General features: G+C 32.7%; 1 protein-coding gene across 1 annotated transcript; it reads right to left on the bottom strand.

Annotated features, from left to right (window-relative positions):
• Window positions 1-4,183: 4,183 nt before the first annotated feature.
• Window positions 4,184-13,044, bottom strand: LOTGIDRAFT_172836 (hypothetical protein; the record flags this gene model as incomplete). Its single annotated transcript, XM_009050017.1, has 5 exons — window positions 4,184-4,971; window positions 6,237-6,289; window positions 6,881-8,143; window positions 8,975-8,977; window positions 12,929-13,044. 5 exons carry the CDS (start codon window positions 13,042-13,044, stop codon window positions 4,184-4,186), a joined length of 2,223 nt encoding a protein of 740 aa, XP_009048265.1.

Raw genomic sequence — 13,044 nt, 5'->3', positions numbered from 1 at the left:
GTTAAGAGTTAACTCCCTGTCTTTTATAAAGGTACCGGTAAGAGTTGCCTCCCTGTATTTTATAAAGGTAAGAGTTATCTCCCTGTATTTTATTAAGTTAAGAGTTAACTCCCTGTCTTTTATAAAGGTACCGGTAAGAGTTGCCTCCCTGTTAACTTCGTGGTCAGGTGAGTTTGTTAAAACTGTTATTTTCTATTTTCAGCTTTCGTACAGCATGATGCTTTTGAAGGTATGAGATCTCATCAACATCGATGATCATAATGCTTAGATCAAAACTGTGTATTAATTTTATCATTTTTTGAAAACCATGCATATCACTATCATGATTGTATGGCCAGTATTGTGACTATCCGTGAATATTTGGCAGTATGGTCTGTATATCTTGTGTCTCAATTATCCCTGTGTGATATATCGGCTAGTGTTGGGTATCGCCAATCATGCCATGATACGATATGTATCGCGATACAAGTGTCAGGTATCACGACAAGTAATGTGATAACCTTGTAACTGTGATATTTGGTAATGTTTTTGATAGGAAAACGCGTATCGTGGCATGTCGTATATATATCCTGCAAAGCACTTCTATCAGCCTTTAAAACATTGTATTCAAACAACAAACGATACTTATTACCAATTTTTGAATTCCCATAAATATATGCCTTGTGGACAGCTCGGGAGGACCATTCATTAAAACAAGATATCTTAACTAAGGAAACCCAGGAATTCCCAAATATATGTACCTTTTTAACAGCATGTAAAGGAATGCTCATCTCAACTGAAGGTATATAAATAAAAAATGAACTGCACAGGTTGCCATAAACAATGTAGCTTTAGGCAAAGTGCTGAATAAAACAAACCCACTCAGCAGAAGAAAGAAGATTATTATTCAAATGAACAGGTTGCCCTAATCAATATACCTGTAATAAAAGGGCTGAGCAATACACATTAGGGGGTTTTGAGATCAACTCGACAAATGGCAGATGATAATTCCAGACTCCTATACTTATTATCCAATGAAATAGCAGAACTTTTTTTATATTGTGGTATATGTTTGAACTCTAATATAGGTCAGTTACCTTAAGATCGAACTTTAATATAGGTCAGTTACCTTAAGATCGAACTTTAATATAGGTCAGTTACCTTAAGATCGAACTTTAATATAGGTCAGTTATCTTAAGATCGTATAGCGTGTAACTCTGGGTAACAACATGATGCAAGTTCTGTTTTGATATACATCTATGTATCTATTTCAACTTTAATGAGTGTTAAAACAGAATGCAGTATATATGACTTACTAAGTTAATTGTACACAACGTTTCAATGATTTACAGTCATCATACAGTGAAAAGATAAAGGATTATTAGAACTATATTAGAAAGTATTTCTTATCCAGGAGAAAAGCGTTGAAAAGATGAAGATAATTTATTCTGAGAGGCCTATGCTTAAAATTTCCTAAAACTTATGGAATTCATTTGTTTTTTTAAAATAAGATAGGCCTAAATGGCAAATAATTTTACTATCCCTGTGGTTTTAAAGATGGGTATCCTTATTTTTTAGTGTCAAATTAAGCAAACTATTATCATGTATTCTTAATCATATCATTATGTTCTTTTAATTAGGAGTTTTAACCAATCATAAATATCCATGTATGTACAGTCTGGATAAACAAAAATGACTTTTTGACCTTTCTTGATCGGTCGCTCATTGTAATTCTGCTGGTAATTCTCCTCTAATTTAGCTAATTATGAATTAATTATGGACATGTGACATAAACTGGTATTTTTCCTAGTCATTAGAACACCTCTACTTTCTATTCATATAAGTATTTGCATTTTCATTTTCATAAATAAAAATAAGGGAACCCATCTTTAACTTTAATTTGATGGTATGAATGTTGAAACGCAAAAATGAAATTGTTTGTTTTAGCCAGATTTTTTTATTAGCATGTTAAAGCCAATGCCATATGATGTGTAAATATGATCTAATTCAATTTGTTAGTAGTTGTCAAGTCGTCTGCTTCTAAAGGTACAGACACACTAACAGTCTTTGTCAGCGATTTTTGTCGCCGACTTGAGTCGTATCAAGAGTTTCACCGAACAGCACAGACACACCGAGACAACAATCTCCAATCAGTCGTTTCCCACCTTGTCGATAATCAAGTGCGGAGCATGCAATAGAAAGGAAAATGAATCTGATTGGATGATGACGCCCTGTCTTGCAGCCGATAAAACTATCGGAGAAAATTATCAAATTTGTTTGATAACACGATAATCTTGTCGTAAAAGCACGGGTACTCACAAGATTTTCGAAAAATTCGAGTCAGCGACAAAACTCTCTGACCAAGACCGCTCGTGTGCCCGCACCTTTACTGAAGAGCTCAAGAATGGTTAGGACCCTTTTTTCAAACCTTTTCCGTCTCTTAGTACCCCTTAAGACGTTTTGATGAAGTTTTTACATCTCTTTAAGCTTACATTGTTTTACGTTTTATCCTAGATTTTTACCATTTTATATATCAATTTAATGAGAAAGCTTTCGATCAAATGGCTATTGCTATTTACATTGGAAAGTAAATGTTATTTTATGTGTTTAAATGTGATAATTCATTTGAATCAACCAGGAATTTCCCTTTCAAGGGAGGTTACTATGTGGAGAGATATTGGCGATAAGTTGTCTCCCTTTCTGAAGGGAAGGGAGGGGAAGTAACTTATGATTGATAAGTTTGATTGCCTCTAATCACTTCTATCCTGGGATTGTAGATATGATAATCATGAGATGAACTTGCCCCATTATGATTCCTTATCAATATCTATTACAGTTTGCGTATAAATGTATTATTATTATCATTATTATTTTTATTATTATTATTTTTTCAATTATTATTATTATTATTATCCGAGCTGTGAATGTTTTATGTAAATGATCATGAATTAAATGAATTGAAAAATATTCTTCCGATTTCTGTGTGTCGCTAGTTATTGAGAATTCTCACCACGACAAAAGACAAATTTTACTTTTGATATCTTCATAAAGCTAAGCAAACCGTCGATGAGTCCATCAAGACGTAACAAATATTCTAATGTACCCAGACAGTACCATAACACAGTCAACGTATATATGCATTTCTTTTTCTGCTGGGGTATATTTTTTAACAAGGCAGATCAGTGATTTACCAGCATTGCACCTCTCAGGAGGTTGACGCTGCCATCTAAAGCGTCGTTAATTCGGCCCTTCAGAGACACTTCTCACTTTACACTTTTTTTAGCCTCCAAGATCTGCATTATTAACAGATATGGTTCCTGAAAACTGAATAATGTTGTCGAATGAAATGCGCATACAAATGGATAACAAAGATAGTTTTTGAGTTTGATGGAATTTCATTTAAATAAATCTCCACGGATTTCAGTTTTAAATTTCCACTGTCCCCGACTCCACCTAAGAGAAATGGGAAACTTTGTGATGCCCATATTAAAGTAGAATTAATTTCTTTGTTGAGTACTTTGACGGAACTTTGGCGCTCTTGCATTTATACGGAGAGCAGGAAATGGCTATATTTGTGTCATTGCTTCGAAAATAACATCTATTAAATACTAGAACAATTTAATTATTTGCAGATACTCGGTAGTTCTTATGGAAGTGCTGTGTACGACGGTGTGCATAGTTATGACGTTAAGCGTCTTTTGTCGTACAAACAAGATGGCGTCAATACGCACAGAGACTTCAGCCTCGTTCTTCTAGTCTTTATTATTACCTCTATGGTTGTACCTAATGAAAAACCTCACTGTATTTCATACAGTTAAGAGTAACCTTCCTATTCTTTAATCCCCCCCCCCCCCATCCCCCTATATTTCATAACCGTAAGAGTTTTCTCCCTGTATTTTTTGACAGTAGAAGATATCTCCCTGTATTTTATAATTGTAAGAGTTACCCTCCCCGTATTCTATAAAGATAAGTGTTACCTCCCTCTATTTTATAAAGATTTAAGAGTTACCCCCTATGACAGTTACTTTCCTGTGTTTGGTTTTGAGTTGCCCCCCTGTAGCTACGGGTCTGCCTTGATGAGTGGACGGGGTACTGTGAAATGTTACAGAAGGACAGCGAAGACACCGGAAATGTTTTTTCTATACTTTTATTTAAAACAAACACACTTATTTGGTGATCTCTCTCCAAAATGTATTTTTTAGAATCAATGTGTCGGTTTACCACACACCAATCCCAACAAATAACGTATATCTTCCTGAACAATGAAATAGCCCGGATGTAGAGGAATGTTTTCCTTGGCTGTGGTCGTATCCCAATAATTTAAAAACCAAACAGAGTCTTTAAACTCCGCTAGCTCTGTCAATATAATATCTGTATATAGTTTACCAAAATAATCGTTTATTGAAGTTGGACACACCGTCCCATAAAATATATGCGGACCTTTGATGGCTATTTTTAGTTCTTTATTTCGCTTTAAAGCATCTCTGAGGGGAATTTTAAGTGAACGAATATGGTTCCTGAAAACTGAATAATGTTGTCGAATGAAATGCGCATACAAATGGATAACAAAGATAGTTTTTGAGTTTGATGGAATTTCATTTAAATAAATCTCCACGGATTTCAGTTTTAAATTTCCACTGTCCCCGACACCACCTAAGAGAAATGGGAAACTTTGTGGTGCCCATATTAAAGTCGAATTAATCTCTTTTTTATGGCACTCGGAATAAAAATACCATTTGTATCCTTCCACTTTTATGGTACATTTATATCTTTTGAGAAGAACCGAATACCAACTTCGAATAGTCGAATCACCGTACAGAAATAAAGTCGTATTCCTCAAACACTGATTTATGGAGTCGTCATTTAAACGATTTTCACATTTCAATGGTTTTAACTCTCTACCAGAATAATATCCAGGAGGCGTTTTTATATCCCATGTTTCTCTCACCGGAAGCCCGCTGCAATTTCTTAAATTTGCTCTAGGATTATTACCTGCAAGAAATGTGAAAAAAATAAATCCATAAATTAAAATAAATTAATAAATTAAAATAAATAAATCAATGAATATGAAATTAATTATATATTAATAAACATATGAATAAATTAAAATATATAAATTAAAATAAATGAATCAATGAATATGAAATTAATTATATATCAATAAACATGTGAATATATTAAAATATATAAATTAAAATAAATAAATTAAAATGAATAAATTAATTGAAATACATCAATCAATAAACATGTGAATAAATTAAATAAATAAATTAAAATAAATAAATTGAAATAAATTAATAAATTAAGATAAATAAATTGAAATAAATTAATAAATTAAGATAAATAAATTGAAATAAATTATTATAAATTAAAATAAATAAATTAAAATAAATAAATTGAAATAAATTAATAAATTAAGATAAATAAACTGAAATAAATTAATAAATTAAAATAAATAAATTGAAATAAATTAATAAATTAAGATAAATAAATTGAAATAAATTAATAAATTAAGATAAATAAATTGAAATAAATTATTATAAATTAAAATAAATAAATTAAAATAAATAAATTGAAATAAATTAATAAATTAAGATAAATAAATTGAAATAAATTATTATAAATTAAAATAAATAAATTAAAATAAATAAATTGAAATAAATTAATAAATTAAGATAAATAAATTGAAATAAATTATTATAAATTAAAATAAATAAATTAAAATAAATAAATTGAAATAAATTAATAAATTAAGATAAATAAATTGAAATAAATTAATAAATTAAGATAAATAAATTGAAATAAATTATTATAAATTAAAATAAATAAAATAAAATTCAAAGAAATATATGTAAATAAATGAATTAATAAGTTACGGAATAAATTCAAACGGTTAAATATAATTAAGTAAATGAGAGAAAATAAAATAAATCAATAAATCAAAATAGAAAATGAAAAAAAAAATCAAAAAAAAAAAATTCAATGAATTTAAATCAATTTTTATCCATTAATATTATCTACTGAACAATATGCATGACGCGCTTCTTCATTTCTTGGCGGGCGTTATGTCGTGATTTATTTCACGGATTGCTTTGCAGGCACGTGACTGAATTTGTTTGGGTTTATTTCTTTATGATTGAAGTTTTGAAGGGTATATGTTAATTTTCTGCATGTTATATCTGTATATATCTTTCTCTATGAAATGTATATTTATAACGAGAGAAAACATCAAAGGCGAATTGAAAATAAAATTTTACCTTTTAAGATCTTTAACTTTATTCTGGACGTAAAAGGTCGAAACGTTACGTCTCTGAAAAAGATGAATAAAAAACAAAACAGTATGAAGTTGTCTTTGTTCCTAAGAATTCCAGGGCAAATTTCTTCCGATTTAAATTTGTGACAGGTTTCCGATTTAACCCACTGACTGGACCATTTTCAAGCTTTTCGTGGTACCAATTCCACCATTGCCAAGTAACAGAAAGTAATTGGTTAAAAACAAGAGAAATTAACTCTGTATGAAGATAGTAGGCTTATTCAGGAAAAGATAACTCTGTATGAGTTCCAGTGGAGAAGCTAGGATTTCATCGACGGGGGAAAGGGGGGACACTAGGCATAGTGGGATGACAAGCTTAGGGGGTGAGAGCAAGACCGGGCCGTGTCTCGGAAGCATTGGAAGAAGGATATTTTTTTATTTTGTAATGGCCAGTGTGTGTGGAGGGGGGAGAGGGATGGAGGTAGGCATGGCCCATAAATGACCACCTAAATACGTCACTGATGAGTCCATATTTCATATCACAATGTAAATGTTCGTCACGGAAACTTATATTAGTGCGGTGAAGTGCGTTTAGTAGATAGTGCGCATAATATCCATGATTATATAGTATGCTATTCAAGTACCTACCTGTTGAAGTATTTGGCTTGAGCTCGATTTAAAGCTATCTCTGTATAATCCAGATCGTACAAGGAGACGAAATGGCTGCATGTTAAAGAATGTTGCAGTGGGCAACCACAATAAAATGGGTGATTGTAATTAATAGCGGTAAAATTACATACTACGTCATATCCGGGTATTTGGGCAAACACAGAACACATCGTTAATTCCTTGACGTTGTCCTTATTAAAATATCCCCGATAATAGAATAAAGTTTTATATTGTCTGTACCATTTAAACATGGAAGCGATTGCCTCCCTTGTATTAGGTAAAGCTCCATAAATTGTCGACTCGCCTTCCCACAAAGCATTAAAATTAGCCACGTAACTTCCGTTTTTTAAATCAGTGACGTAACCATTAACCCGAGAATATTCTCCCTTAGATTTCATCCACACTCTGACGTCATCACCGCCAATTCGTCTGCGTTTTCCACTTCCGTCGAAGAGATCGATTCTGACTTTAATGACGTCACCAACTCGAAACTGTTTTTGAGGTTCCAGTAAAACCGCCACTGAATTTGTCACACTGGCTGTTTGATTCAAATCCACAAAATCAGGATCATACAATGTCTCTAATTCAAACGGATGCATGTCGTGTTTGGGAAGGATTAATTCATTGACAAAACGACCCAAGGGTTTGAGGGTAACTTCCACTGGGTAGCAGCCGACTTTTCGATATGTTTTCTGCTTTTTACCGCTTATTTGATCATTTTGTGGCCCGGCACAGTTTTTCCGGTTTACCCTAATACAATGGGAAAATTTTTTAAGAGAAAACGTTTCTGATTCCTGAGAGACTATCTCTTCAAACAATTCTGAAGTTTTTCTGTTTTTGATGATGTTAAACGTTCGAGGACGCAGAGTTTTTGGTTTAGGCTGATTTTCTCTAATGTCTGGCGTTTTGGTGATTGATTTTGGCGAAATTGTTTTTGACACTCCCTCGATTTTATTTGTTTGTTTAGTCGGACGATCATTTGGTCGCTTTTTAAGGTCTTTTGATTTTGTCTGTTTACTATTTTTGCCTGATTCTTTGGTTTTTAATTTTGGTGATGATGATTTTGGTACTTCCTTAACTTTATTTTCTTGTTTGGTCTGATGACCTTTTGGTTGTTTTTCATTCTGGACAATGGGCAGTGCTTTGTCGAACCCTTTTGAATTCATTCGATTTTTACCTGGTTTTTTATAACTGACTGTGGACGGAGATTCTCCAGTTTTACCATCAGTGTTTAACCTTGATCTGAAATATGAAGAGTTGTGGAAAATAAAATTTGATATCACCGAGTCCAATAATTTAAAGGAATAGAACGTCTTAGAACGAACATAGAATTTAATTTCGCTCAAACTTGGCCAATAACAGTATATATCCATCAGCGGACTTATCCGGTCTCATCCGGTCTCATCCGGTCTCACCTCCATAATTCGATAAATCAACAAAATCAAGTAACTAATTATAAAACGCTGAATACATCCATTAAGCGATTTTCAAATCGTGAGACTTAGAAATCCGTTGTAATAATAAGGGGAGGTAACTCTCATACGGGGCAAAAAATCATCGCCCAATTACGCTACTGGAATGATTCCATGTAGCTATAGTCAACAAGTAGAGGGTTGGTCTTAACTTTAAAAGCACCGAATAAGCAGCAAAAAAGTAAGACGCAAAACGCTGCTTTATTTTATATCGTGAACGCATTTCAATTGTTATAATGTTATAAATATTAATACAGAACTTAAAAACACCATGTTGTTGTTACTCAGAGTTTAACGCTATACGATCTTCAGACAACTAACATATATAATTCAGCCTGCGTCCCTACTGAAGTTGGACAAGTTAAAATGTTTAAAAGAATATACATACCCAGTTAAATTATATATAGAGTTGAAATAATAAACACCAAATGAAAACACAATCAAACCAATGAATATCCTTTTCACTGTAAAGAGAAAGTAATGAAAAGTGAAAGACTATTGGTTTAACCAAGATATTGCACTGGAAACAGGTTGGTTAACTGGACCGGATAGATTGAGCGAGCGCCAGTGGACTGGTTGAACCAATTCCACGGGTACCCACCGCCTGAACAAAACATACAATATTTTACAAAAATATATAAATGAGTGAAAAAGCAACTACATATTGAAAATCTGCAAAGCTGTGCCAGCATCTTTTCTAATCTTCAGAAGTACTAGAAATGTACGAAAATCGCAAAAATATCTCAACCTAGAAACTTCATTTGATATTTCTATATATGTCTCAAGAAAAGGCGAGTCGTCATTTCAACTTTCAAACGCGAATAATTCTCAACATACATGGATTTGAAGGCTCAAATTTCAACGTTGGAACACTATCACTGATTAGCTTAGTTAAAAAATCCTGAGACTAAGGTATGGTTGTTAAAACGAATGGCGGTCATATCCCTTTAAAGTTTCTGAGAAATCATATGATATCGCCGACATTTTATAAGATTTTAAAACTATTCTATATTTGCTTTTTTTGATTTTTATTTTTTTCGCTCAGCCAATTCTTGCGAAAAGGTAGGTAAATGACAAGTTAACGTTCGCTTCCAGCAGATGCTGATATCGCAAACTAGGTATAGTTGTTAGTAGTCGCAATAGTTGCTAGTTGGATTGAAGGTAGGATTTACGACAATCGGCTAAGTATACTAAGAGTGCTTGTCACGTGTCACGTATCACGCTAGATCAGCAAGACGTAAGTAAATATCGATTCTGTCGGTTCGTCATTATGGTTTCCATAGAAATGAGATATAAAAACAATCAGAGATATTAAAATTACCTTCAGTCTTCAAAAGTTATAATGTTTTTAAGGCGGTTTAAGAAACTATGGTATTTAAAAACAATTAAATCAATCAACAATATTTAAAGGTGAATGTGTGTCGGCTTCATTAAAAAATCAATCAAAATCTCGTCCAAATTATAGCAAAATCGGGAGTAAAAGTTAGAACGTAGTGGTCTCCTCCAAGAAGAAGTATGATGAGGTGTTTCGCAAAGGGTAAGCATGTTCTGTTTCGCGCACGCTACTACTATAATGGTAAAATCATGCCTGATCAAACAAAACCTAAAGTAAACCCTTTCTCTATCATTGTACAACTTCACTAAGATTAAAAAATGATTGGGATTTTCAATTGAAATAATTGCAAAACCAATCATATTTTTAACATTTTCTACCCTTTACTCTTTTATTGATCCAACCCTTCATTATGATCTGACACCAGACGTGACGTCATGAATAAATCTGTCTTGGTATGCGAAGTTTAAAGGAAAAGAAATATGTATAGATTCAATATGTTAAAAAGATGGTTAATATAAATTTTCTGGCGCTTGATCACCATCATAATAAGTAGAAGATTTTGTGCATATGCAAAAGAATTCGTCGATTTCGTCATACTTCGACGTATAGCAGTATGTCTCAGCGTGCTATAAATCCCTCCAAAACACCAATTGAAATCTCCCCTTTTTTTCTCATACCAGTTAATCATGCATCATAATCCCTAGATTGGTTTTATCTTTCCAGAACTTACTCTACTCCCTTATCTGTTAGAATATTCTCTTATCTTTTAGAATACCCTCTTATCTCCCTTTCTATCTTTTAGAATACCCTCTTATCTCCCTTTCTATCTTAGAATATAATGGATGACTAGAAGACGTTGATATTTGATATTCTTTTTTATTAAAGGTACGGACTGTTACTCCATCCTAGTTTATATCTAGCAGATCGCTTTATTTCTGACCTTGGCCAGTGCTATACATAGGAAGATATGAACTTCCTCACTACAATGTCAAACGTTGGTTTATGCTGACCAAAACGTCATACATTTAGTTTGACAAAACCTGTGAACGAATGGTATATCAAGGTCGCACGGTCGATAATACAAGTTTTCTATAAATTTTCGAAACCCTCTCTATAAATTAATATATACGCCATGAATACACAAAGAAAAAAAAAGATTGTTCAGCGTATGCAAGCTTTAAGAGGTTTTTAAATACACCGGATAACACCGACTATATCGGTAACTAGGCCTTTATATTCAGCTCATGCAAAATATTTACTCAATAATCTCTTTCATTAAGTTATTTCATTCTCCACGCCTATAAATATAACAATCAATGAAATCAATGAATAAAGCTCATAACCGAGTAAAGAAATCTTGAGAAAGAGAAATTCGAGTCATTTAATACCTGCATGAGATATAAATTTGGTCTGGCCTTTCAATTTCAAGATTAGTAATGCTGAAACTTGTTAGGAAAGATTTGAATGAACTTTTGAAGTGATAATTACATACCACATATACAAGACAATATCTATAATATTGTGTATTAAGAGGGCTTACATTTCACTTCAAGATAACAAGGCAAGGGGGGGGGGGGGGGGGGGGGGAAGGGGGTATGGTCTTACCACTAAATATGTTACTGATGATGTTAACTTAGCATGTGGGAGTCATATTAGACTTCAAATAAGATAGTAATAATTTGCTTGATATAGTCCTTCATGGTGTTGCACATAGTGTGTATTTGTTAATGCATTATTTTGTTATGATGTTGCTTTTCTTTTTTTCAAACATGTTTATGTATACACTATATTTTTTTGTATAACTATTAATTGATGTCAGTGTGTAATATTTGTATTACTTATTAATAGTTATTATTATGTATTATCTTGTATCATGATATCATTTTGTATTATCTTGTATCATGATGTATGCTGCCCAAAAAGGCGAACAATACATTAATATCTATCTATCTGATACAGTCTTGTGTTTGCGATTGTTAGATTAAGTTGAAACTTGTTTTGGGTGTATAACCTTATTCTCTGGACCAGTGGTTTGACCGACTGACTTGACGAAAAACACTTAGTATCATATAATTGTAAAAATGGTGCACCTGTCCATTAAAGCCCGAATGAGCCTAAAATCTTATTAAAGAAAAAATCTAAGTGGGGGGAAGCTGGACGTGCGAATTTATATTTTTTTTTAATTTGTAAACAATATTTTATTCATTGGATGAAAAGGGTTGAGGTACATGTTTTCGTCGTTTTAGATATGCAATACGAATATCTACCCCAATATATCTTCTATGCTTTGAAAAACAATGTATATCTACCACAGGGCCAATCCCATTACCACCCCACCCTCCTATGACCGATTAATCTTTTTTCAACATCGTTTATTTGACAAATATTGATTTACTAGGTCAGTCGGCCGACCTTTATGTTAAGTACTGTATTTTCAACCTTACATCTTTCCATCAGTATCGGGTTACAGTAGTAATAGTATATGTAGTGTATAATTTATACGGACTATTTTAATAGGTGGGACAATATTCTAGCGTCCCAGCTCCCGTATATATATTAAGACTTCTTTTCATATATCAACTACTTTATTTGTTCTTCTTAACTAGTAGGTTAAGATTCAAATATAAATACGAGGTGTAAGATAGAAAATAACTGGAACTGTGAAACTCTTTTTCGTTCCACACATATTTATATAATCAAAATAGAAGAAGGCACTTGTTAGTTGAAGAAAACCTCTGAAATTCTTAAAGGGTTCCTTCAATTCCACTAAAACTAAGCGTTTTGTGACGTCACTATTCTCGAAGTTCTTATGTGATAAAGCATATTTTTAGTAGAATTGCAAGACTCAAAAACGTCTGACTGAAAATTGATATGGTGCTAAGTAATGCTATCAGTGTCACCGATACACATAAAAAATATAGAAACCTCTTTATAATCCCTTTAAACTGAACATGTGTGTCTGGCATTTTAAAACGTATGGTATATATAAGAATACTTATTCCACTCTTCTCCACCTCATGAATTGAAGTCCCAGTCCCATGTTCAGCACCTGTCTTGGTCCATTACTGCACATTGTGTTCTGACTTGATTTAACGGGTTTTCTTCAATCACACCCCTATCCCATTGCTTACTCTTCAAGGCGTTGCCGGTCTTCAAAATAATAAGATTTTGATACTTTGTAATAATATTCTAAACATGAATATAGGAGATATTTCCTACCTTTTTCCATCATCGATTATTTCCAATACAATTTCCTGTCGCCGTTTGTACGCGCTATAATAGTTGATATCACTATCTATTTTATGTTTGTAATACTTTACCTTTTCTATAATCAT

The sequence above is a fragment of the Lottia gigantea genome (assembly GCF_000327385.1).
Source record: "Lottia gigantea unplaced genomic scaffold LOTGIsca_143, whole genome shotgun sequence".
Taxonomy (NCBI): domain Eukaryota; kingdom Metazoa; phylum Mollusca; class Gastropoda; family Lottiidae; genus Lottia; species Lottia gigantea.
Note: the sequence above shows the minus strand (reverse complement) of the source record. Positions and strands in the feature narration are given on the sequence as shown.